This window comes from Nerophis lumbriciformis, linkage group LG04 (genome assembly GCF_033978685.3).
Source record: "Nerophis lumbriciformis linkage group LG04, RoL_Nlum_v2.1, whole genome shotgun sequence".
NCBI classification, from domain to species: domain Eukaryota; kingdom Metazoa; phylum Chordata; class Actinopteri; order Syngnathiformes; family Syngnathidae; genus Nerophis; species Nerophis lumbriciformis.
In genome coordinates, this window is record NC_084551.2 from 368467 (window position 1) to 395000 (window position 26534).

The window sequence follows — 26534 nt, forward strand, 5'->3', positions numbered from 1 at the left end:
TTTGTTCCGCACACTTTACCCACGAAAGCTATGCTACGACAGAGATGGCAAGAATGTGTGGATATCCTGCGACACTCAAAGCAGATGCATTTCCAACCATAAAGTCAAAGAAATCTGCCGCCAGACCCCCAATGAATCTGCCGGAGTGTGTGAGCAATTCAGGGACAAAGGACCTCGCTAGCACGGCAAGCAATGGCGGCAGTTTGTTCCCGCAGACGAGCGAGCTAAACCCCCTGGATGTCTTGGCTCACACCGTCCCTTATGCCACCGAAGATGATCAAGAGATGAATATCGACCCTAGCTTCCCTGGCCTGCTGACATCAACTCCAAAACTGGACAGATCAGCTTTCAGGAAAAGAGCCCGGATGAGGGTATGTCTACAGAATATATTAATTGATGAAAATTGGGCTGTCTGCACTCTCAAAGTGCATGTTGTTGCCAAATGTATTTCATATGCTGTAAACCTAGTTCATAGTTGTTAGTTTCCTTTAATGCCAAACAAACATACCAATCGTTGGTTAGAAGGCGATCGCCGAATTCGTCCTCGCTTTCTCCCGTGTCGCTGGCTGTCGTGTCGTTTTCGTGGGTTTGGCTTGCATACGGTTCAAACCGATATGGCTCAATAGCTTCAGTTTCTTCTTCAATTTGGTTTTCGCTACCTGCCTCCACACTACAACCATCCGTTTCAATACATGCGTAATCTGTTGAATCGCTTAAGCCGCTGAAATCCGAGTCTGAATCTGAGCTAATGTCGCTATAGCTTGCTGTTCATTCCGCCATGTTTGTTTGTGTTGGCTTCACTATGTGACGTCACAGGAAAACGATGGTTAAAATCAGGCACTTTGAAGCTTTTTTTAGGGATATTGCGTGATGCGTAAAATTTTGAAAAAAACTTCGAAAAATAAAATAAGCCACTGGGAACTGATTTTTAATGGTTTTAACCCTTCTGAAATTGTGATAATGTCCCCCTTTAAAGTGCCTGTCTTTCAAGAGGACTCCAATGAGGTCTGTGAGTGTCAGATCTTTTGTCATCTCCAGGATCTTTTTTTAGGAGGAGGCGGTGGTTCACAGTGTCGTACGCGGCAGACAGATGGACGAAGACGGCACCTGTTACCAGTCCATTCTGAAACCCATCCTCAATATGTTGGGTGAGATTCAGAAGTTGGCTTGTTGTGGATTTGCCAGGTGGGAATCCAGCTTGTTGGGGGATGATGGCAGGTTCAGCAACTGGGGCCAGCCTGTTGAGGATCAGGCGCTCAAAGAGTTTAGGGTTACATAGCAGGGAGATTGGACGGAAACTTTTTGCATGGGATGGATCTTTACCCGGTTTGAGAAGAGCTATGATTCTGTTTTTTCTCCAGATCTTTGGGATGGTTCTTGTCAGCATGACACAATGTATTATGGGTAATGGCAGTCAGATGTGGTGGAATCAAGCCACACAGTTTTTTGACCTTACTCTTACTTTTTCTAACTCTTTCTTACTGTAACAAACTGGCTTTATTTTGCCATTCATTTGTTCCCACATCGTTATTGTTTTACGTTTTTGAATGATTAAGTTCACCAGTAAACGATACAAAACGAAGAGGAGCGTCTGGAGTTTTGTTTGTTGTTGCCGCAGCAAGCGGAGCAGGAGAAAGTAGAGGAGCGTCAAACTAAGGCTTCATTAGGAAACTACACAGACTTTAAATGTCAAATGTACCAAGCACGTTACTGTGAGTGCAGCAAAGTGGAGACTGTATTGCAGTGTCCAGAGCTAAGCTAATTTGCGTTAATTTTCGGCTTTTCTTGCCGTGAGTCATGAAATGTTAGAATAAAACGATGACAAGTCTGCTCCAACCCTAGCATCCATCACTGTTTGGAACACTAGCGCAGTGTTCCACCTTTTTTGAGCAAGTTCCTAGGTATTTTATCTGATTGCTTTCAAACCTTACCAACATTAGACATATGGAGGATGACACATTTTGAAGCGTTTAGGATTTCATTACAGGACATGGGTGAAGATTATCCTTTTCCATACAGTGTCAAAAAGTCACAACTTTATCGGAGAGCAGGTGTCCATCCATCCATCCATTTTCTACCGCTTATTCCCTTTTGGGGTCGCGGGGGGCGCTGGAGCTTATCTCAGCTACAATCGGGCGGAAGGCGGGGTACACCCTGGACAAGTCGCCACCTCAGAGCAGGTGTCTCAAATTCAAATGCAACTAGTTCAATCAATCAAAGTTTATTTATACAGCCCTAAATCACAAGTGTCTCAAAGGGCTGCACAAGCCACAACGACATCCTCGGCTCAGCTCCCACATCAGGGCAAGAAACCCAATGGTTTGATGCTCTGTCAGCAAGTATACTGTGTGTGTTAACCTTGAGTTCTTTGGAATGTGTTTTGACTAGCATTTGTTTTGTCTAGAGAGATGGGACGAGAGAGAGGGTGGTGGGATCGGGAAGACAGACCATTTTGGGAGGCGCAATAGAATGTTCTAGGGTTAGACTGGTCTCAATCAATGTATATTGGCAAAGCTTTGAGAATATACAACAAAATACCTATTCTGTCTCTGGTGGTTTTTCAACTCAGCTTTAAGTGTCGGAAAGAACTTGGGAGCGAATTGTGACTTGAATTCCCTGGGAGGAACAACTGGTCCAAAACGCAACAGAAACAATGAGAAATCTTGGAGGGGACCGCAGATAGTTTTAATATATTTTACAATTAAAAAAACTGGCAGCTCAGCCACCAGAATTCTACCATAAAACTTACAATGATTTTTACTAGGGATGTCCGATAATGGCTTTTTGCCGATATCCCGATATTGTCCAACTCTTTAATTACTGATTCCGATATCAACCGATACCGATATATACAGTCGTGGAATTAACACATTATTATGCCTAATTTGGATAACCAGGTATGGTGAAGATAAGGTCCTTTTTTTAGAAAAAAAATAAGATAAATAAATTAAAAATTTTCTTGAATAAAAAAGAAAGTAAAACAATATAAAAACAGTTACATAGAAACTAGTAATGAATGAAAATGAGTAAAATTAACTGTTAAAGGTTAGTACTATTAGTGGACCAGCAGCACGCACAATCATGTGTGCTTACGGACTGTATCCCTTGCAGACTGTATTGATATATATTGATATATAATGTAGGAACCACAATATTAATAACAGAAAGAAACAACCCTTTTGCGTAGAATTCTCTTGTCAGAGCGTGGTGGAAGACTGTACAAGAGTACAGCCCAAACGTTTCTCCTCATTGAGCTAAATTGAATCCTGTCTCGGTTTATTTCCTTGCTTCTTGTCAGTTTAATAGATGTCATCAGGGTTTGAATCTGACACGGTTTAATACGAAGGAGGTTTTTTGGGTTGGTGCACTAATTGTAGGTGTATCTTGTGTTTTTTATGTTGATTTAATAAAAAATAAAAAATAAAAATAAAAAAGACGATACCGATAAAAAAAACAAAAAACGATACCGATAATTTCCGATATTACATTTTAAAGCATTTATCGGCCGATAATATCGGACATCTCAAATTTTTACGTCAAAATACTGTGAATTGAAAAACAGGAGCCAGTGTCGTTTTTGCGTAAGAAATTTGGTGACTCAGCTGACAGTTTTTTAACAATAAATCTATGGCTATTTTTTTTACAGTTCATTGTTATAAGGTGAAAAAACGCTACCATTGTTATTTTTACTGTAAAGTTCTGGTGACCTTACCATAAAATCTATGTTCCCCGTTTTCACAGTGCATTATGGGAGAATGGCACCACTTATGATTTTATGGTAGATTTATTGGCGAATGAGCTGCCAGGTTTTTACAGTCAAATCTACTGACTTTTTTTTTTTTAACAGCATAGCCTTGCAGAAAGGCCATCAATGAGTGTGCAGCTTGAAAGATGTCAGTATGAATATGTATTTCAGGCCAAATGAAATGACATAATGGGCAAAATTTGGCCCCCGGGCTCCACTTTGGGCATCCCTGCTATAGACTAACAGGGCTTAACAAGAGTTTGTGAATTCTGCTTGTTTTCTCTCTCATTGGTGACAAATTAGATATAAAGTGCCCTAACATTCATTCATTGTATTGACATGTTCCTGTTTTTAATTATGGAAACAAAGTGTGTCCCTTTTAGGCTCAATTTAGGAGGCAAATGTTTGTTTTGAAATACGAGACCGTTCAGTTTTTCAAGTGACAATTGGCAACCCTAATCAAGAGTGACATGAACGTAGAACTTCATGGCTTGCGTACCACATTTCATTCATAGTAGAATACTTTGTCAATTGGTTTGTCAATATAATTGTATCTAAGTTATCACAAAACTTTGTGTTTCCATGAGTTCCCACGAGCAGACAAAAGCTGTCTTTGATCTTACCAAGCAAAATGCTTGTAAAACTCCACTGTGTACGATGGGAAGCAACATCAAGGCGACGGTTTCTTTGATCTATAATCCACAGGAAGATCTTGTCTTCACCCGAGATCTACAAAGCGGAGAAGAAGCAGGACCTGACGCAAGCTCCAGGCATCTTTTCTTTGAACTGTTTTGTGACCGAAGGCAACAGCTGTTTACGACCCCCCTCCCTTTAGAAACAGTTGATGCTACGTAATCAGGGAAAGTCCAAATAAAAGAGGAGGCGTAGAATTCTCTTGTCAGAGCGTGGTGGAAGACTGTGCAAGAGTACAGCCCAAACGTTTCTCCTCATTGAGCTAAATTGAATCCTGTCTCGGTTTAATTCCTTGCTTCTTGTCAGTTTAATAGATGTCATCAGGGTTTGAATCTGACACGGTTTAATACGAAGAGAATATGTGTTCAGAGAGAGTCTTTATTTGTTGATGACTTGTTAAATTGTGTTTTTATTGTCATTTAGCCAATAACATAACTGGTCGGAGAGGAGGCTTTCTCCTCTTCGTACCCCAGTTAGGTATGTTTTGACTTTTTAAATTCTTTTAATCGATTTAGAATAGAATAGAATGAAACACTTTCTCATCACAGATGAGAGCATGACGAAAATACAGTTGGAATACAATATAAACAATAAATAACATGTTGACAAACATACCAGTATGAACAGTGGAAAACAGTATAAGCTATTGGGACTGATTCAAAATCCTAATGGCCCACCAGTAAAAAGTGTTTAACTCTGTCCTTCTCTTGTGACTGAAATCTCTTCCCTGATGGCAGCAGGGTGAGAGCTGTCTGGAAGGATTTGATTAGCTCTGCCGAGGCAGCAAGATCGTGCAGAGAGGGCAGAGGGCAGCCGATAATCTTCTCCGCTGTCCTGATCACCTCAATTTGGAAAGAAAATCCTTTATTTTTTCCCATATCCCGGGAAATGCACTATATTTTGGTATGAGCTGTGCCAGTGCGTGAGCCAAGCTGTGTGGGAAGTAACTATTGGCATGTCTATATCAGATGATAGGTACAGAAAGAGCCGGTGTTCCTACTGGAATCTGAGCTTTCAACTGCTATAAAAGCGCCATCACATGATGAATTTCTATATGTGGACATGAAACATTTTCATTTGATCAACGTGCATATCATATGTTCATGTTGCAACCAACATTGTGGCGATGTGGCCTGCTTCAACGCATTCTGAGTGACAGCATGCTTGAGACCTGACTACAAGCTGTGCTTCTTTGGGAGAACATTTGTTCAAATAATTGTCCTAATATGAAAGCCCATAATGCCCATTGAGCATGTGCCTCCCACTTTTTCCACATCTTTACAGTATTATTACAAGATAGTGACAGGCTGTCCTTTGCTGGTTAAACTCCATCATCGCTTTCAGTTAGATTATTGATTTTTTTAACCGTTTTACTAATTGTCTTTAGTAGGGATGTCCGATAATATCGGCTGATAAATGCTTTAAAATGTAATATCGGAAATTATCGGTATCGGTTTCAAAAAGTAAAATTCATGACTTTTTAAAAGGCCGCTGTGTACACGGACGTAGGGAGAAGTACAGAGCGCCAATAAACCTTAAAGGCACTGCCTTTGTCACATAATATCTACGGCTTTTCACACACACAAGTGAATGCAAATCATACTTGGTCAACAGCTATACAGGTCACACTAAAGGTGGCCGTATAAACAACTTTAACACTGTTACAAATACGCGCCACGCTGTGAACCCACACCAAACAAGAATGACAAACACATTTCGGGAGAACATCCACATCGTAACACAACAGAACAAATACCCAGAACCCCTTGCAGCACTAACTCCTCCGGGACGCTACAATCGCCGCAGCGCTTCTGTTTCTAGCCGATATTACATCAAAAGTAACGTAAAATAACGCAGTAACGCATCATGTAGTAACGGTAACTGACTACCTGAATATAAAAAATAACGCGTTAGATTACTAGTTACCGCCGAAACTAACGCCGTTACAGTTAGTCCCAACACTGTATATTATATATATATTATATTATTTATTATTATTATTGTCTATTGTGAGCGAATTGTGGTGCTGAATTTCCCCCAGGGATCAATAAAGTACTTTCTACTCTAACGCACAGCTAAACCAGCTGGACTCTGTTACGTCTGCATCTTTTTTGCACATCAACGCAAAGATGAAATGATTCAGTAATAAACAAAAGCGTTGATGTCATCATCTACAGCAGTAATTAACTCTGGAAGCGGCAGCTTCACAGTAACAGACTAATATTGACCCTTCCGATGCTAATCAATACACTTTCAATGCAAAAATGTGAAAATGACTCAATAAACGAGGCAATAAAAAGCGTGTGCTTGGCTATGGAAGAAAGGAGAAAATGACACAGCTAGAAAGTCGCTACTTGGTGGATGAAATGAAAATCAATATGGATTCTTGCTCTTACCACACATCCCGACCAGGTGTATCGGGTGGTGAGGTTGATGACCTGGTTGTTCTCGGGCCTCAGCACCGCCTCTTTCTGGTAGCAGTTCTGATGCAGATGGAATAAGAGGATGATATAAACCAATAATCACATCTGCTCACCCTCATTTTATTGACTAAACTTACATGAAAATAGGAAAATATGGCTACATTACAGAACAAATGCAGCCGGCTTGTTTTATTTGCAGACCCTGCCAAAATCAGTTGCAAACCACTTTGGTCGTGCACTGCTGCATAATGTATTTGACAATAAGTGGGCTTTTAATTATCTGTTTATGCTTTATGACCCCGCCCCCTCATGTTGCTCAGTGCAGCAACAATATGACAATGTTTTATGAGAATATGTTCCCACGCAGGCTGGGTGGTGATAATAGTGTTATTGATTGAAAGGACAAAAAAATTTTTAAAAAACGTCGTCGTCGATACAATACAACCGCCTATAATTGAAAACAGTCGACGTTGGCGAGACGGAACAAAACTGCTTAGTTTTGAAACCGTGCTGCTTGTGATTGTTCGGTGGCACGCAAAAATATGAGAACGTGAGCTCATAAGCTTGAAAGGAGACTTTATAAAACATTGACATTATTATATAAAACAGTGTATGTGTTGGAAAATAATATAATATATATCAATATAATACAGTATATTTATTATTATTATTATCTCATACATTTATACTATTCTGACAGATAGACAGAGGTGGGTAGAGTAGCCAGAAATTGTACTCAAGTAAGAGTACTGTTACTTTAGAGATTTATTACTCAAGTAAAAGTAAGGAGTAGTCACCCAAATATTTACTTGAGTAAAAGTAAAAAGTATGTTGTGAAAAAACTACTCAAGTACTGAGTAACTGATGAGTAACATACACACTCATATCATATATATATATATATATATATATATATATATATATATATATATATATATATATACATACATACATATACATTGATATATACAGTATATAATTTATATGTATTTATTTTACTGTTTTTGTTTACATGTTAAAGGTGTTTTAATGAATATACATGCATGTTTAACATATAGATTCCTTTCTTTCATGAAGACTAGAATATAAGTTGGTGCATTACCTGATTCTGATGACTTGCGTTGATTGTAATCAGACAGTAGTGATGATAACGTCCACGTTTTCAAATGGAGGAGAAGAAAAGTTCCTCCTTTCTGTCTAATACCACATGAAAGTGGTGGGTTTTTGGCATCTTATTTGTCCAGCTTCCATATTCGTTTTTATACACTTTACAAGAAATATATTGGCGGCAAACTCCGTAGCTTGCTAGCTTGTTTGTTTGCGCTGGCTTTCGGAGACTCTTATTTTGAAAGCGCAGGCGCGATGGAACGGCACTTTTATTGTGAAGACAGGAACGTCCTCATGTGCGGTCAGTCTTTAGGCTTTTGACGGGATGTACGGTTGAAATAAAAAAGTATCTTTTTCCTTCACACTTTTGATTGATTGATTGGAACTTTTATTAGTAGATTGCACAGTACAGTACATATTCCGTACAATTGACCACTAAATGGTAACACCCCCAATAAGTTTTTACACTTGTTTAAGTCGGGTCATGTGACCACCTGGCTCTGTTTGATTGGTCCAACGTCACCAGTGACTGCATCTGATTGGTGGAACGAAGTGAAACGTCACCAGTAAGGCAGGCACTTTGAAGGTCTGTCTGACAGACCAAAACAAACAAAGCGTGCATTAACAAATCGATAAAAATTAGTAGCGAGTAGCGAGCTGAATGTAGATAAAAGTAGCGGAGTAAAAGTAGCGTTCCTTCTCTATAAATATACTCAAGTAAAAGTAAAAGTATGTTGCATTAAAACTACTCTTAGAAGTACAATTTATCCCAAAAGTTACTCAAGTAGATGTAACGGAGTAAATGTAGCGCGTTACTACCCACCTCTGCAGATAGATGCGTACTTGCCAACCTTGAGACCTTCGATTTCGGGAGGTGGGGGAGCACGTTACCAAGTCAAATTCCTTGTGTGTTACATACTTGGCCAATAACGATTATTCAGATTTTTATTGAATCCTTGTTAGATGTAATTCCTCATTTTCTAGACTAATAGCTTGCTGCATGTCTCACCTTTTCAGGCCTCTTGTACACAGCTGGCCACTGAGAGGCGTCATCAAAGTAGAGTAATATGTTCTGACAGCAGCGAGACTGCACAGAGGGACGTAGAAGGGAGGGACAGAGAAAGAAAGGGCGATATTAGAAGGCAGCCAAGCAAGTGAGGGATGCGCAAGAATCACAGAGGAGGCAGCTGGAGATTTAAATGACAAAAAAATGTCCCGCAAGTCTGCGGGGCTAAGAAGAGAGAAGTGACAGGCTAAACCAGAGAGAGAAACCACAGCAGTGTAGCAGAGGAATGCAGCGGCAGAGATGAAGGAAGGAGGGAAGGAAGGAAGGAAGAAAGAAAGGAGGAGAGCTTCAGTTGACAAGAGGTGAAAGGAAGGGAAGAAGCAGTGAATAATCATGGTGGTTGGCACATTGTGAAGTGTGACAGTGACTTGAATGGAGAAAACAAGCGCACACACCTGCACACGCACACACACACTTTCAAATGTGTCACCTTACCTTAGAATAACGGAACCGGAAGTCCAGGCGTCCAAAGTCAGTGAGGAAGCAGAAGCGAGTGAGGAAAACCCATTCCTGTGTTCAAGACAGACAATCAAGTGTCAGGAAATATTCCCGTTTACTTTGCCAAGGCAAGTCTGAAAGACTAAATATCATTTCAGAGGAGTAACCTAGAAGTTGCATCAAAACGTAATCCCGCATGACTTCAGCAGCATAGAAGGATTCATTTCACATGTGCAGTTGACTTTTTCCTTGCCTTTGAAGCGAGACATTTTCCACGAGACAGAGCAACGCATGTTAACAAGAAGGAGTGATACTGTCACCTTGTGGCGTCTTAGAAGTTATTGCTACAATCAATAACTTGTCTATATACAGGCATCATTAGAATAAAGGAAAAAAAAATACATGTGTTCTTGTCTCATAATGATTGTGAACGAAACTAAAAAATTTAAAAAAGTGCAGTTCCTCTTTAAAAGGGAACATTATCACAATTTCAGAAGGGTTAAAACCATTAAAAATCAGTTCCCAGTGGCTTATTTTATTTTTCGAAGTTTTTAAAAAATTTTTACCCATCACGCAATATCCCTAAAAAAAGCTTCAAAGTGCCTGATTTTAACCACCCGTCCATTTTCCTGTGACGTCACACAGTGATGCCAATACAAACAAACATGGCGAGGTATAGCGACATTAGCTCGGATTCAGACTCGGATTTCAGCGGCTTAAGCGATTCAACAGATTACGCATGTATTGAAACGGATGGTTGTAGTGTGGAGGCAGGTAGCCAAAACCAAATTGAAGAAGAAACTGAAGCTATTGAGCCATATCGGTTTGAACCGTATGCAAGCGAAACCCACGAAAACGATACGACAGCCAGCGACACGGGAGAAAGCGAGGACGAATTCGGCGATCGCCTTCTAACCAACGATTGGTATGTGTTTGTTTGGCATTAAAGGAAACTAACAACTATGAACTAGGTTTACAGCATATGAAATACATTTGGCAACAACATGCACTTTGAGAGTGCAGACAGCCCAGTTTTCATCAATTAATATATTCTGTAGACATACCCTCATCCGCTCTCTTTTCCTGAAAGCTGAACTGTCCAGTTTAGTTGTAAATGCATCTGCTTTGAGTGTCGCAGGATATCCACACATTCTTGCCATCTCTGTCGTAGCATAGCTTTCGTGGGTAAAGTGTGCGGAACAAACGTCCAATTTCTTGCCACTTTGGCATCTTTGGGCCACTGGTGCAACTTGAATCTGTCCCTGTTCGTGTTGTTACACCCTCCGACAACACACCGACGAGGCATGATGGAAAACCACCGAAAAACGGAAAATAACAGAGCTGATTTGACTCGGTGTTTGAGAAAATGGCGGATTGCTTCCCGATGTGACGCCACGTTGTGACGTCATCGCTCCGAGAGCGAATATTAGAAAGGCGTTTAATTCGCCAAAATTCACTCATTTAGAGTTCGGAAATCGGTTAAAAAAATATATGGTCTTTTTTCTGCAACATCAAGGTATATATTGACGCTTACATAGGTCTGCTGATAATGTTCCCCTTTAAATGATTAAAACAAATATTTTGGAAACGTCCAACCGTCTGGATTGACAATCTTAACAGGCATTACACGTTTCCAAGACGACGAAGGTTGTTGAGATTTTAAAAAATGCAGAAGAGCCGAGGAGGCATCGTGCCGGTAAAATGTTTTTTGTGCGTGAAACAACAAAAAGGCGAGAGCTGGGAAGTGCTCTGAAAGAATAGGGAAGGCTATGCTAAACGAAACGCAACAGGTTCTAAAAAAGAATTACCAGAAAACAGCAAAGACTGAAATGACATCAAATAACAAAACGGAATGCTGGAGCACAGCAAGGACTTACGGGCAAACCCAAGCGGCAGAAGAAGCGTCCACAATGTACATGCAATGACAATCAATGTTCCGACCAAGACTTCACTTAACCTCTTAAGGCCCAAGCTGTTTGTTTACATGCTTTTTATTTATTTATCTTTGCTATTTGGGCTTGATTAGAATAAAAACTAAGAATCATCTTTTGATATGATGTACTTAGTCCATAAGTACACAAACGTGTACCGTATTTTTCGGAGTATAAGTCGCACCGGCCGAAAATGCATAATAAAGCAGGAATAAACATATAAGTCGCATTTTTGGGGAAATGTATTTGATAAAACCCAAGACCAAGAATAGACATTTGGAAAGGCAATTTAAAATAAATAAAGAATAGTGAACAACAGGCTGAATAAGTGTACGTTATATGAGGCATAAATAACCAACTGGTATGTTAACGTAACATATTATGGTAAGAGTCATTCAAATAACTATAACATATAGAACATGCTATACAATCTGTCACTCCTAATCGCTAAATCCCATGAAATCTTATACGTCTAGTCTCTTACGTGAATGAGATCAATAATATTATTTGATATTTTACGCTAATGTGTTAATAATTTCACACATAAGTCGCTCCTGAGTATAAGTCGCACCCCCGGCCAAACTATGAAAAAAACTGCGACTTATAGTCCGAAAAATACGGTACTTCATGTTTAGTGACATGCTAATTCTTATTTTTACACTTTTTTTTCTCCAAATTCCATTGTATGTTACACTCTTCTGACACCACCAGATGGCAGTATAAGTGTCCACATAAGCGGCCATAAGACCCCAATTCAGTAGTGCAGTGTTTTTCAACCACTGTGCCGCGGCACACTAGTGTACCGTGAGATATTGTCTGGTGTGCCGTGGGAGATTATGTCATTTCACCTATTTGGGTTAAAAATATTTTTTGCAAACCAGTAATTATAATCCGCAAATAATGTGTTGTTGTTGAGTGTCGGTGCTGTCTGGAGCTCGGCAGAGTAACCGTGTAATACTCTTCCATATCAGTAGGTGGCAGCAGGTAGCTAATTGCTTTGTAGATGTCGGAAACAGCGGGAGGTGTCTAATACTTAACCAAAAATAAACAAAAGGTGAGTGTCCCTAAGAAAAGGCAATGAAGCTTAGGGAAGGCTATGCAAAACGAAACTAAAACTGAACTGGCTACAAAGTAAACAAAAACAGAATGCTGGACGACAGCAAAGACTTACTGTGGAGCAAAGACGGCGTCCACAATGTACATCCGAACATGACATGACAATCAACAATGTCCCCACAAAGAAAGATAAAAACAACTGAAATATTCTTGATTGCTAAAACAAAGTAGATGCGGGAAATATCGCTCAAAGGAAGACATGAAACTGCTACAGGAAAATACCAAAAAAAGAGAAAACGCCACCAAAATAGGAGCGCAAGACAAGAACTAAAACACTACACACAGGAAACCAGCAGAAAACTCATAATAAGTCATGACAGTACACCAACTTTGCGACAAGAGCTATAGTGATGCATGCTTGGTTATGCTTTAAAGTCATATCCAACAATTGCGACAACAACTTTTTACTGTCAACTGAGTTTCATTTTTTAATGATTTCTGCTGGTTGTGTGCCTCCGCATTTTTTCTACGCAAAAATTGTGCCTTGGCTCAAAAAAGGTTGAAAAACACTGCAGTAGTGTACACAATTTTGGAAATAAGAGCTAAAAGGTGTTGTCCACACATGTGGCCAACTAAGCCTTACAGTCCTAATTGCCGACACAAAACAGGTGCGGGGAACAACGCTCAACGGGCAGGAGTCAAGTCGCTGCGGGGAAACACAAAAAACGGAAGTGTCATCAAAATAAAAGCACAGGACAGGAACTACATACCTGCCAACTTTTGAAATCAGAAAAACCTAGTAGCCAGGGTCCAGGGGCCGCAGGCCCCGGTAGGTCCAGGACAAAGTCCTGGTGGGGGGTTCAGCCTTCGCCCCCCGACGCAAAATGATTATTAGCATTCAGACAGGTTAAAATGTTGCTAAAACCATCACTTTTCTATCAGTCACAGTGACTTTTCAAAACAAAAATATTACAGCAAAAATCATATGAGTTGATTGACATGTTTATTCTGTAAGCTAACTTCAATAGTTTGAAATTATTTTGACAGTTAATGCCAGTTATCCTGTCAACCTTTCACAAGACTTCAATTTGTTAATTGAAAGTATAAACACTTTTTACAGTAAACAAATGGTAAAACAGTACTAAATAATTCCATTTAAAAAAAAAATTGGTGTCATTATTAACTTTCTGTCCAAGCTTGTATAATCTACTGCCTTGTTCAATTGTAAAAAATATTCTGTGCCTAAAATTCACATTTCTATCACAATTATCATACTGTAAACATGGTAAGCTAACTTCATTAAAATTAATAGTCCTGTCAATAGCATGGAATTACGTTTTTTTGTAAGCCTTTCAAAAGAATTCAAAATATGAAAAATTCATGAAAATGAATTGAAGCCATCAGACACTTGAAAAGTGGCACATCACATCTCTAATGTAATCATTTTAACTTTTCAACAGAAACAGCACTGCAAAAATATTAAGGACATACTTCTGTATTTTGGTAGTTATGCTGTCAACATTTAACAAGATTTCTTCAACTTGGACTTGAAAGCATAAATAGTATAAACACTTTTAACAGTATAACAGTACTAAACAATTCCAATAGATAACATTGGTGTCATTACCTTTTTGTGGCTAAAATCCGAAAAACGTTGAAAGTTTTCCACTTGTATCGCTAGCAACGGCATTAGACTTGTGTTTTTTTGTCCCAACGTGGTCTTTTACATGGCTAATTCCTCCGTGTCCGATCGAAAAATCTTGTCTGCACAAGGTGCAATTCGCGTAGTTTTCACCCTTTTTGGAACGGATAATTATTCCCGGATAGGCTTTTGAATATTCTTCACGGAATGACTGCAGTTTTCTTTTCGGTTTAAGACTCATTTTTCTCCGGCTGATTCCATGATCGTTCGCTTGTTTGGAAACAATGGCAACTGCTTGGCAGCGGTGCTATAAATAGCCTCGCGCATGGCATTCGGAATGGCTCGATAGGAAGTTACAGGAAGCAGTGTCGATTGTCATTGTTGTTACGCGATTTCGTGAATAAAACTTAAAAAAAAAAAAGTTTTTAAATTAATGAAAAACCATATTTTTTATCACTGCAACCGTAACCCGGAATAGGTTGATGAAAACCGTACTAATTACGGGAAAACCGGAGTAGTTGGCAGGTATGGAACTAAAACACTACACATAGAAAAACACCAATAAACTCAAAACGAGGCTTGATCTGGTGTAACAGATCATGACAACAAGTAGTGTATAGCTCAAACATACAACATATGGAAGCGCTAAAAACTTCAACATGGCTGACGCTATCAAAGTGGAGGCATGTAAATAAGATGCTTGAAGATGGTCTGTAAAACATCATCTATGCAACATTTTGACCAAAGAACCACAATTAGATGTTATGCAGACCACAAGGAAGTGTTTTAAATGTAGAAAAAAACAAATCCTAATATGAGCCCTTAAAGGCCCGTTGCTACGAACTCCTGCGCTGCAGCCAACACCCCGTGCACTATTATACAGTAATTACCGCTGGCCGGCTATATAAACAAGTAGTATTATGTGGTGGCTGAGAAGTGGAGTGCAGTGGAGAGCGGTGTAGCGACGCCAGCTTCGCCTCCCGTATATCAACTTGAACAAAACCGCAGCCGTAACTCAGCCGCAGCCTGCCAGCGAGCTTCAGTCCCGGGAACCTTCAGCTTATAATTCCAACTCTATAAGTCTCAGAAACCCCTCCGTAAGGTCCCGGGACCCCCCCCCCCCCCCCTCACCCCCCAATCCCTTTGGCCCTGTGTGTCGTCCAGGGTGATGCTTTAAGTCCGCAGCCGTGACAACCGAGGTGGAACCGAGCCAGAATCCCCCAGGGAGAGGGCAGCAGACGGTGGTGGTCTGAAGGTGGATATCAGTTAAGGCTGGAGCCGCATCTGTCGCACGCTATATTGCTGCCTGCTTGTTGTCATGGCAACAGCAGCATGCCTTCGCTTTGCCGCTGCTAGACACCGCAAAAAAGGCTGAGGCGGTCAATCATGAAGCACCAACACCTTTTTTTTTGGTAGAGCTATTATTTGTACATTTGTCTTTCCAACATCAGCAACTAAGTAACGCTGCAGCTCACACTGAACAATGGCTTCAATCATTTGACTTCCTTTTTGGCCAAATGGGACATTTCTTTGAGCCTTGAAGTAATGCAGAGGGACAAAAGGTAAAAAATGGATGGATGGACGAGCAATGATGATATTAAGAGTCTGTGTCACAAGAACAGTACTACTTGTTCTACTTTACTATCGAGTTAAACAGTAAATCAATGACAATAAAGTCATATGCATAATAATGACAATGAATCCATCCATCCATCCATCCATCTTCTTCCGCTTATCCGAGGTCGGGTTGCGGGGGCAGCAGCCTAAGCAGGGAAGCCCAGACTTTCCTCTCCCCAGCCACTTCGTCCAGCTCCTCCCGGGGGATCCCGAGGCGTTCCCAGGCCAGCCGGGAGACATAGTCTTCCCAGCGTGTCCTGGGTCTTCCCCGTGGCCTCCTACCGGTCGGACGTGCCCTAAACACCTCCCGAGGGAGGCGATCGGGTGGCATCCTGACCAGATGCCCAAACCACCTCATCTGGCTCCTCTCCATGTGGAGGAGCAGCGGCTTTACTTTGAGCTCCCCCCGGATGACAGAGCTTCTCACCCTATCTCTAAGGGAGAGCCCCGCCACCCGGCGGAGGAAACTCATTTGGGCCGCTTGTACCCGTGATCTTGTCCTTTTGGTCATAACCCAAAGCTCATGACCATAGGTGAGGATGGGAACGTAGATCGACCGGTAAATTGAGAGCTTTGCCTTCCAGCTCAGCTCCTTCTTCACCACAACGGATCGATACAGCGTCCGCATTACTGAAGATGCCGCACCGATCCGCCTGTCGATCTCACGATCCACTCTTCCCTCACTCGTGAACAAGACTCCGAGGTACTTGAACTCCTCCACTTGGGTCAGGGTCTCCTCCCCAACCCGGAGATGGCACTCCACCCTTTTCCGGGCGAGAACCATGGACTCGGACTTGGAGGTGCTGATTCTCATCCCAGTCGCTTCACACTCGGCTGCGAACCGATCCAGCGAGAGCTGAAGATCCTGGCCAGATGAAGCCATCAGGACCACATCATCTGCAAAAAGCAGAGACCTAATCCTGCAGCCACCAAACCGGATCCCCTCAACGCCTTGACTGCGCCTAGAAATTCTGTCCATAAAAGTTATGAACAGAATCGGTGACAAAGGGCAGCCTTGGCGGAGTCCAACCCTCACTAGAAACGTGTCCGACTTACTGCCGGCAATGCGGACCAAGCTCTGACACTGATCATACAGAGAGCGGACAGTCAGATACCCCATACTCTCTGAGCACTCCCCACAGGACTTCCCGAGGGACACGGTCGAATGCCTTCTCCAAGTCCACAAAGCACATGTAGACTGGTTGGGCAAACTCCCATGCACCCTCAAGGACCCTGCCGAGAGTATAGAGCTGGTCCACAGTTCCACGACCAGGATGAAAACCACACTGTTCCTCCTGAATCCGAGGTTGGACTATCCGGCGTAGCCTCCTCTCCAGTACACCTGAATAGACCTTACCGGGAAGGCTGAGGAGTGTGATCCCACGATAGTTAGAACACACCCTCCGGTTCCCCTTCTTAAAGAGAGGACCCACCACCCCGGTCTGCCAATCCAGAGGTACCGCCCCCGATGTCCACGCGATGACAATGAATGTTACAAGAAAAACATACCGTATTTTTTCCAGCTATAAGGCGCACTTAAATTGATTGATTGATTGATTGAGACTTTTATTAGTAGATTGCACAGTACAGTACATATTCCCTACAATTGACCACTAAATGGTAACACCCCAATAAGTTTTTACACTTGTTTAAGTCGGGGTCCACATTAATCAATTCATGGTATAAATATATACTATCATCATAATACAGTCATCACACAAGTTCATCATCAGAGTATATACATTGAATTATTTACATTATTTACAATTCGGGGGGTTAGGTTTTGTTGATATCAGCAATTCAATCATCAACAATTATACCATCAGAGAAATAAATGATAAATAAATGATAAATGGGTTGTACTTGTATAGCGCTTTTCTACCTTCAAGGTACTCAAAGCGCTTTGACACTACTTCCACATTTACCCATTCACACACACATTCACACACTGATGGCGTGCAAGGCTCTAACCAGCAGCCATCTTACTCTGGATGAGGTTTACCAGTGGCGTTTCTCACCTAGGCCTTCCGTGATGTCCTACTTAGTCCGACTTCACCTCTCAAAATACCGTAATTAACGTCACCACATGGACACAGCTGGAGATACTATACAGAAACACACTTGCACACTACTGTGAATTGAATCCCCTCAACAGTGTACAAAAAGGTCTATTGTTTGGCGCATTTAACATTCAATAAACCCGATTCAGCGATTAAAACATATCTTACGTGGTACTGTCAAAATGACAAGAATTGAATAAAACAAATGAAACATGCAAAAATAAAGAAATAAAATATTTGAACTCACAATTTGTAGCACCCATCCGACGCCGTATAAGCCAGTGTTGCCGCTTGTAGTCGGTTGATTCGTGTGAAAGTGGCGAGAAAACCATTTCACCGCTCGGACAGCTTAGCTAGCTTCCGGTGTCGGTTGACTTCGTCTCACAAGATCTAGTTTCTTTTAAGTATCCTTCTTGAAAATGGCCTTGCAAATATATACCTGCCACCTAATCAACATTTTGCTCTCTTTTTTTGTGGGTTTAAAAAGTGAGTACCGGTGAGTTTTCTTTGACTTTATATGTTTTCGCAACTTGTGATTGGATACTCACTAGGACTGCCAAGTGAGTATCCAATCACAGGACGTGTAAATGTCACGTTCAACGTGAGGTCAGCAAGAAGGCCTTACTGACAACAACTCCTGATCTGATTGGCTATGGCAATTATCTATCAACTCTATGTGTCCGTTCACTTACAGTGCACAGACGCAACTAGGGCTGCAACTAACGATTAATTTGATCATCGATTAATATGTCGATTATTACTTCGATTAATCGATTAATAATGTGATACAAGAGACAAACTACATTTCTATCCTTTCCAGTATTTCATTGAAAAAACCAGCATACTGGCACCATACTTATTTTGATTATTGTTTCTCAGCTGTTTGTACATGTTGCACTTTATAAAAAACTTTTTTTTTAAATAAAAAAAATAAATTGCTGCTGCGCATGCGTATAACATAGATCCAACGAATCGATGACTGAATTAATCGCCAACTATTTTTATAATCGATTTTAATCGATTAGTTGTTGCAGCCCTAATGGCAATAAGCTAGCTCAATTCTGATTGGATACAAACTCTAACCTAAAAACAACAGCACTGGAAGGAGCATAATATGACATGAAGAGAATATGAATACTTTTACATACCGTATTTTTCGGACTATAAGTCGCAGTTTTTTTCATAGTTTGGCCGGGGGTGCGACTTCTACTCAGGAGCGACTTATGTGTGAAATGATTAACACATTAGCGTAAAATATCAAATAATATTATTGATCTCATTCACGTAAGAGACTAGACGTATAAGATTTCATGGGATTTAGCGATTAGGAGTGACAGATTGTATAGCATGTTCTATATGTTATAGTTATTTGAATGACTCTTACCATAATATGTTACGTTAACATACCAGTTGCTTATTTATGCCTCATATAACGTACACTTATTCAGCCTGTTGTTCACTATTCTTTATTTATTTTAAATTGCCTTTCAAATGTCTATTCTTGGTGTTGGGTTTTATCGAAAAAATTTCCCCCCTAAAATGTGACTTATACTCCAGTGCGACTTATATATGTTTTTTTCCTTCTTTATTATGCATTTTCGGCCGGTGCGACTTATGCTCCGGAGCGACTTATACTCCGAAAAATACGGTATTTAGTGTCGGAGGCAGATATTTACATATATCCGTATTTAAGTGTTACTTCTTTATTTTCATAATCATATTACAAAACAGCTAGTGTTTTTCTTCCAATTGTGGTCTTTTGGTTGTCTGCAAATACTGTGTGCTAACCTTGACTATGGAATGTAAGGAGGAGAGATAATCCTTCTCCTTATCTCTTCTTGTGTCCAGATGCGGAGGACAATGGGCATGTGTTTGGGCTGGAAAGACAAGACAGCGAGGGTGGGAGGGAGAGAGACTTGATAGAATAGAAGGTTTCCATATTTTAGAGCAGACCATCTTAGCTGCGCGATTGAATGTTCTATGCTGGACTGGTCTCATTCTATTTACAAAGCTTTGCAAATATATTACAAAATACCTATTCTGTCTCTGGTGGTTCTTCTACTCAGCTTTAAGTGTCGTAAAGAGCTTGGGAGCGACCAGAAACTTGAATTCCCTGGGAGGAACAACAGGTCCGAACGCAACATTAGGAAAAGTAAATAAAAAATGAATTTTATCGTTAATTATGATCATGATTTCCGAAGGTCCTGAGTTCAATCCCGGGCTCTTTCTGTGTGGAGTTTGCATGTTCTCCCTGTGACTGTGTGGGTTCCCTCCGGGTACTCCGGCTTCCTCCCACCTCCAAAGACATGCACCTGGGGATAGGTTGATTGGCAATACTAAATTGTCCCTAGTGTGTGAACGTTGTCTGTCTATCTGTGTTGGCGACTTGTCCAGGGTGTACCCCGCCTTCCGCCCGAATGCAGCTGAGATGGGCTCCAGCACCCCCCGCGATCCCAAAAGGGACAAGCGGTAGAAAATGGATGGATTTGTGGTTATGTTAGGGCAGCAGAGAAGGCCTTGCTGGCCCTGACAGCACACCACTTAGTTTGACCTCTTTGTAGTCTTATTTTCTAGTGCTCAGTGTGAGTGTACCAATGTGTGCATGCTCATGTACCAACGCGCACCCCATTAATCAAGCGCTACGCCTTGACGCCGTATCCAGTCGATTTAGCATCATTCCCTTTTTCTCGCCTTCCTCCCTCACAATCTGTCCTTTCATCTCCTCCGCGGCATTCTCAGCCCCTTCTCTCTCTCCTGATAGCCGTTTGCTTGCTACGCCTCATTAACAATTAATTACCAATCAGCTAGTCGAGTCACCTCTGGACCGCCGGGCCCCTCAATGATTCATTAGTCAGGGCTACACAACGCTGCAGCACATAAACACACACAGCGGCAAACACGCTGCCCCTCAACCAGGCTTCGCATGGGCGCGCAACATAAAACACACATACACAAACACACATACACAAACACACACACAAACACACAAACACTCCGTTCTTTACACATTGAAGTCAAGAGACGACACATGAAAGCACTACTTCAAACACACGCACAGAGATTTTGTCTTATCCTTGCTCATTAAAAAGATGCAGGAATTGAAATGTTGTTTTTTGAGGACTTTGATGACAATTTGACGGTTTTAAAGTGCTTCGGCAGGATTTGGAAAAAAAAAGTACATCTTTCTAATGGAAGATATGACGATTACGAAGTCTGCGAGTCCCATTTAACAGCATGGGCCTTATTTAAATGCACAAATATCGCATTCCGCCAGTCTGTCAGCGTGAGTGATGGACTTTCTACTTCAGAGTTGTTGATAAATGTGAGTGTCACTTTTTTTTTTTAAATTAGGCGGGGAAAAAAACAACTTTCAAGAGTGTGTGGTGTGAACTTCAGAAGCCTGAATGGTCTTTTTGGTCAAACACATGTGACATTAAAGTCATGTTGTTTTGTTGGGGGGGGGTGTATATTGTAGCGTCCCGGAAGAGTTAGTGCTGCAAGGGGTTCTGGGTATTTGTTCTGTTGTGTTACGGTGCGGATGTTCTCCCGAAATGTGTTTGTCATTCTTGTTTGGTGTGGGTTCACAGTGCGGCGCATATTTGTAACAGTGTTAAAGTGGTTTATACGGTCACCCTCAGTGTGACCTGCATGGCTGTTGACCAAGTATGCTTTGCATTCACTTGTGTGTGTGAAAAGCCGTAGATATTATGTGACTGGGCCTGCACGCAAAGGCAGTGCCTTTAAGGTTTATTGGCGCTCTGTACTTCTCCCTACGTCCGTGTACACAGCGGCCTTTTAAAAAGTCATACATTTTACTTTTTGAAACCGATACCCATAATTTCCGATATCACATTTTAAAGCATTTATCGGCCGATAATATCGGCAGTCCGATATTATCGGACATCTCTAGTTAGAATGCATACAAACTAAATATGTGTTTGCTTGTCTTATGCTAGGATTGTGAATGGTCTGCAAAATTCCCCAAAAAGCGCAGTTCCCTTTTAAATATGTGAAGTATGATTTATTTGTATTTTTCGTTATGTGAAACTGTTTTCAATCCTACTGTAGCATACCTGCCAACTTTTGAAATCAGAAAAACCTAGTAGCCAGGGTCCAGGGGCCGCAGGCCCCGGTAGGTCCAGGACAAAGTCCTGGTGGGGGGTTCAGGCTTCGCCCCCCGACGCAAAATGATTATTAGCATTCAGACAGGTTAAAATGTTGCTAAAACCATCACTTTTCTATCAGTCACAGTGACTTTTCAAAACAAAAATATTACAGCAAAAATCATATGGGTTGATTGACATGTTTATTCTGTAAGCTAACTTCAATAGTTTGACATTATTTTGACAGTTAATGCCAGTTATCCTGTCAACCTTTCACAAGACTTCAATTTGTTCATTGAAAGTATAAACAGTATAAACACTTTTTACAGTAAACAAATGGTAAAACAGTACCAAACAATTCCATTAAAAAAAAAATTGGTGTCATTATTAACTTTCTGTCCAAGCTTGTATAATCTACTGCCTTGTTCAATTGTAAAAAATATTCTGTGCCTAAAATTCACATTTCTATCACAATTATCATACTGTAAACATGGTAAGCTAACTTCATTAAAATTAATAGTCCTGTCAATAGCATGGAATTACAATTCAAATGTAGTTTTTTTTGTAAGCCTTTCAAAAGAATTCAAAATATGAAAAATTAATGTAAGCCATCAGACACTTGAAAAGTGGCACATCACATCTCTAATGTAATCATTTGAACTTTTCAACAGAAATAGCACTGCAAAAATATTAAGGACATACTTCTGTATTTTGGTAGTTATGCTGTCAACATTTAACAAGATTTCTTCAACTTGGACTTGAAAGCATAAATAGTATAAACACTTTTAACAGTATAACAGTACTAAACAATTTCAATAGATAACATTGGTGTCATTACCTTTTTGTGGCTAAAATCCGAAAAACGTTGAAAGTTTTCCACTTGTATCGCTAGCAACGGCATTAGACTTGTGTTTTTTTGTCCCAACGTGGTCTTTTACATGGCTAATTCCTCCGTGTCCGATCGAAAAATCTTGTCTGCACAAGGTGCAATTCGCGTAGTTTTCACCCTTTTTGGAACGGATAATTATTCCCGGATAGGCTTTTGAATATTCTTCACGGAATGACTGCAGTTTTCTTTTCGGTTTAAGACTCGTTTGCGATTTTTCTCCGGCTGATTCCATGATCGTTCGCTCGTTTGGAAACAATGGCAACTGCTTGGCAGCGGTGCTATAAATAGCCTCGCTCATGGCATCCGGAATGGCTGGATAGGAAGTTACGGGCAGAGGTGGGTAGTAACGCGCTACATTTACTCCGTTACATCTACTTGAGTAACTTTTGGGATAAATTGTACTTCTAAGAGTAGTTTTAATGCAACATACTTTTACTTTTACTTAAGTATATTTATAGAGAAGGAACGCTACTTTTACTCCGCTACTTTTATCTACATTCAGCTCGCTACTCGCTACTAATTTTTATCCATCTGTTAATGCACGCTTTGTTTGTTTTGGTCTGTCAGACAGACCTTCAAAATGCCTGCCTTACTGGTGACGTTTCACTTCGTTCCACCAATCAGATGCAGTCACTGGTGACGTTGGACCAATCAAACAGAGCCAGGTGGTCACATGACCTGACTTAAACAAATTGAAAAACTTATCGGGGTGTTACCATTTAGTGGTCAATTGTACGGAATATGTACTGTACAATCTACTAATAAAAGTTCCAATCAGTCAATCAAAAGTGTGAAGGAAAAAAGACCCTTTTTTATTTCAACCGTACATCCCGTCAAAAGCCTAAAGACTGACTGCACAGTTCCTGTCTTCACAATAAAAGTGCCGCTCCATCGCGCCTGCGCTTTCAAAACAAGAGTCTCCGAAAGCCAGCGCAAACAAGCTAGCAAGCTAAGGGGTTTGACGCCAATGTATTTCTTGTAAAGTGTATAAAAACGAATACGGAAGCTGTACAAATAAGATGCCAAAAACACACCACTTTCATGTGGTATTAGACAGAAAGGAGGAACTTTTCTTCTCCTCCATTTGAAAACGTGGACGTTATCATCACTACTGTCTGATTACAATCAACGCAAGTCATCAGAATCAGGTAATACACCAACTTATATTCTAGTCTTCATGAAAGAAAGGAATCTATATGTTAAACATGCATGTATATTCATTAAAACATCTTTAACATGTAAACAAAAACAGCAAAATAAATACATATAAATTATATACTGTATATATCAATGTATATGTATATATATATATATATATATATATATATATATATATATATATGTGTGTGTGTGTGTATGTTACTCATCAGTTACTCAGTACTTGAGTAGTTTTTTCACAACATACTTTTTACTTTTACTCAAGTAAATATTTGGGTGACTACTCCTTACTTTTACTTGAGTAATAAATCTCTAAAGTAACAGTACTCTTACTTGAGTACAATTTCTGGCTACTCTACCCACCTCTGGTTACGGGAAGCAGTGTCGATTGTCATTGTTGTTACGCGATTTCGTGAATAAAACTTAAAAAAAAAAAAAAATTTAATTAATGAAAAACCGTATTTTTTATCACTGCAACCGTAACCCGGAATAGGTTGATGAAAACCGTACTAATTACGGGAAAACCGGAGTAGTTGGCAGGTATGCTGTAGCACTCCACTAGTGTGTGGTGTGTGTCGTTCTCCCCGAATAAATCATCCCGTACAAAGTCCCCAGTTCATCCTTGCTCTAAAGCAGCCACTTTATCCGCTGTCAGTCCAAGGCCTGCCTCCCTTAAGAGACACTTCTTTCTGATTGGCCTACTTCCAGAAGCTGCAGCTTGGTTTATGCACACTGACCCCGCACCTTGACCCTGTTTTTTAAGGGTCTCTGCTGTCCAAACTGTACTCTCCTCAGATTACGGCAAGTGGAGACTAAAGTAAGGAGATAATGTTCGTCCGAGCCAGCCAGCCAAGATGGAGATTGCCCAACTTTGAAATACTGGAAGATAAGACGCTGTCATAGCAGCCAAGTGTGTGTGTGCACATTCCCACAGCTCCGGCTTTGTTGACGACACTAAAAAGTTGATTCTGTCTTCTTGCCAAGCTTTTCCCTGCTGGACACAAAGCTGCCACCTTCCCCTCACCTTAACCCTCGCCGCCCCTGCTCAATTGGACGTTTTATCAGCGCTATATGCACGCCATGAGCCACTTACGCTAATTGTCAACATCGACCAGCCCCGATGGAAAGCCCAGTCGGCCGCACCGATGCCTTTGGATAACTTTGTCTCTCGCCAGTTCCCCCAGCAAACAACAAAGTCACGACAACAGCATGCAGTCCACTCGGAATGACTCGCACGGCGTCGAGGGATGGCGGCGCCTTTTTTTAAGTGCGTTCGACGGACGCCAATGGGAGCTGGTAGTGGGTGACCTTGGTTCAGGGGCGTACACACACACACACACACACACACACACACACACACACACACACACACACACACACACACACACACACACACACACACACACACACACACACACACACACACACACACACACACACACACACACACACACACACACACACACACACACAAACGTCAAAGCGCAGTGCCTCCTGGTGGCATTGAAGGAGCTCTGTTTTGCTTCTGTCGCCAAATGATCCGTGACAAGTTCAGGGACCGTGGGGGAAGAAAGAAAGAAAAAAAAAGCCATCGTGAATAATTTTTTTGCCACTTGTAATTTTTTTTCACTCCAATCTAATGAATGCAAATCCAACTAATGTGGGTCCTTTCATAAGAAGACTATCATCATTAAGTCCTCAGAAGTACCTGATTTTGTAGCTGGGGGGCTTCATTTACTCTAATGCAGAGTAGCAGGCATTTATTAGGGCTGAGGCTTTTACTTTTACAAATACCTTTTTAGAATCCTTGTGTTGTTTTGCTGCTTATATTTCCACAAATACTGTGACTCTACATCTAACGGACAGGAGTGTTTATTTACTCAACTGCAGAGGGCGTCAGGCATTTATGTGGGTATTACATATACAGTTAGGTTCATAAATATTTGGACATTGACACAATTGTCAGTATTCCAGCTCTGTACAACACCACAATGGATTTGAAATGAAACAATCAAGATGTGCTTTCAGTGCAGACTTTGAGCTTTAATTTGAGGGTATTTACATCCAAATCAGGTGAACGGTGTAGGAATCACAACACATTTTATATGTGCCTTACACATTTTAAGGGACCAAAAGTAATTGGACAAACTAATATAATCATAAAGCAAATTGTCACTTTTTAATACTTTGTTGCAAATCCTTTGCAGTCAATGACAGCCTGAAGTGTGGAACACATAGACATCACATACCCACAAATTAAAGCTCAAAGTCTGCACTGAAAGCGCATCTTGATTGTTTCATTTCAAATCCATTGTGGTGTTGACTGGCAGTGTGTCGCGCCTCGCCAAGGAGCAGCGAGAATACCAAGAAGCGCATATGCCAAATTTTCAAAGAGAACGGCCTACGGATCACGATTGAAGCCAACAAGCAAACCGTCAACTTCCTTGACGTCACTTTCAACCTGAGAAATAACAGCTACCAACCATTCACGAAACCCAACACAACACTCCAATACGTGCACCATGACAGCAACCACCCACCCACCACCACGAAAAGAATACCTACCGGAATCAATAAAAGGCTATCGATGCTGTCATCTAGCAAAG

General features: G+C 40.9%; 1 protein-coding gene across 3 annotated transcripts in view; it reads right to left on the bottom strand.

Annotated features, from left to right (window-relative positions):
- tmem145 (transmembrane protein 145) overlaps positions 1-26534 on the bottom strand; it is a 122802-nt gene that overhangs the window by 82169 nt on the left and 14099 nt on the right. For all 3 annotated transcript variants that reach the window (XM_061947160.1, XM_061947152.1, XM_061947145.1), the window contains exons 2-4: positions 9470-9544; positions 8978-9055; positions 6835-6921 (exon numbers count right to left, since the gene is read on the bottom strand). In XM_061947160.1, coding sequence (XP_061803144.1) covers positions 6835-6921; positions 8978-9055; positions 9470-9544 — 240 coding nt within the window. The remainder of the gene's footprint in view (positions 1-6834; positions 6922-8977; positions 9056-9469; positions 9545-26534) is intronic.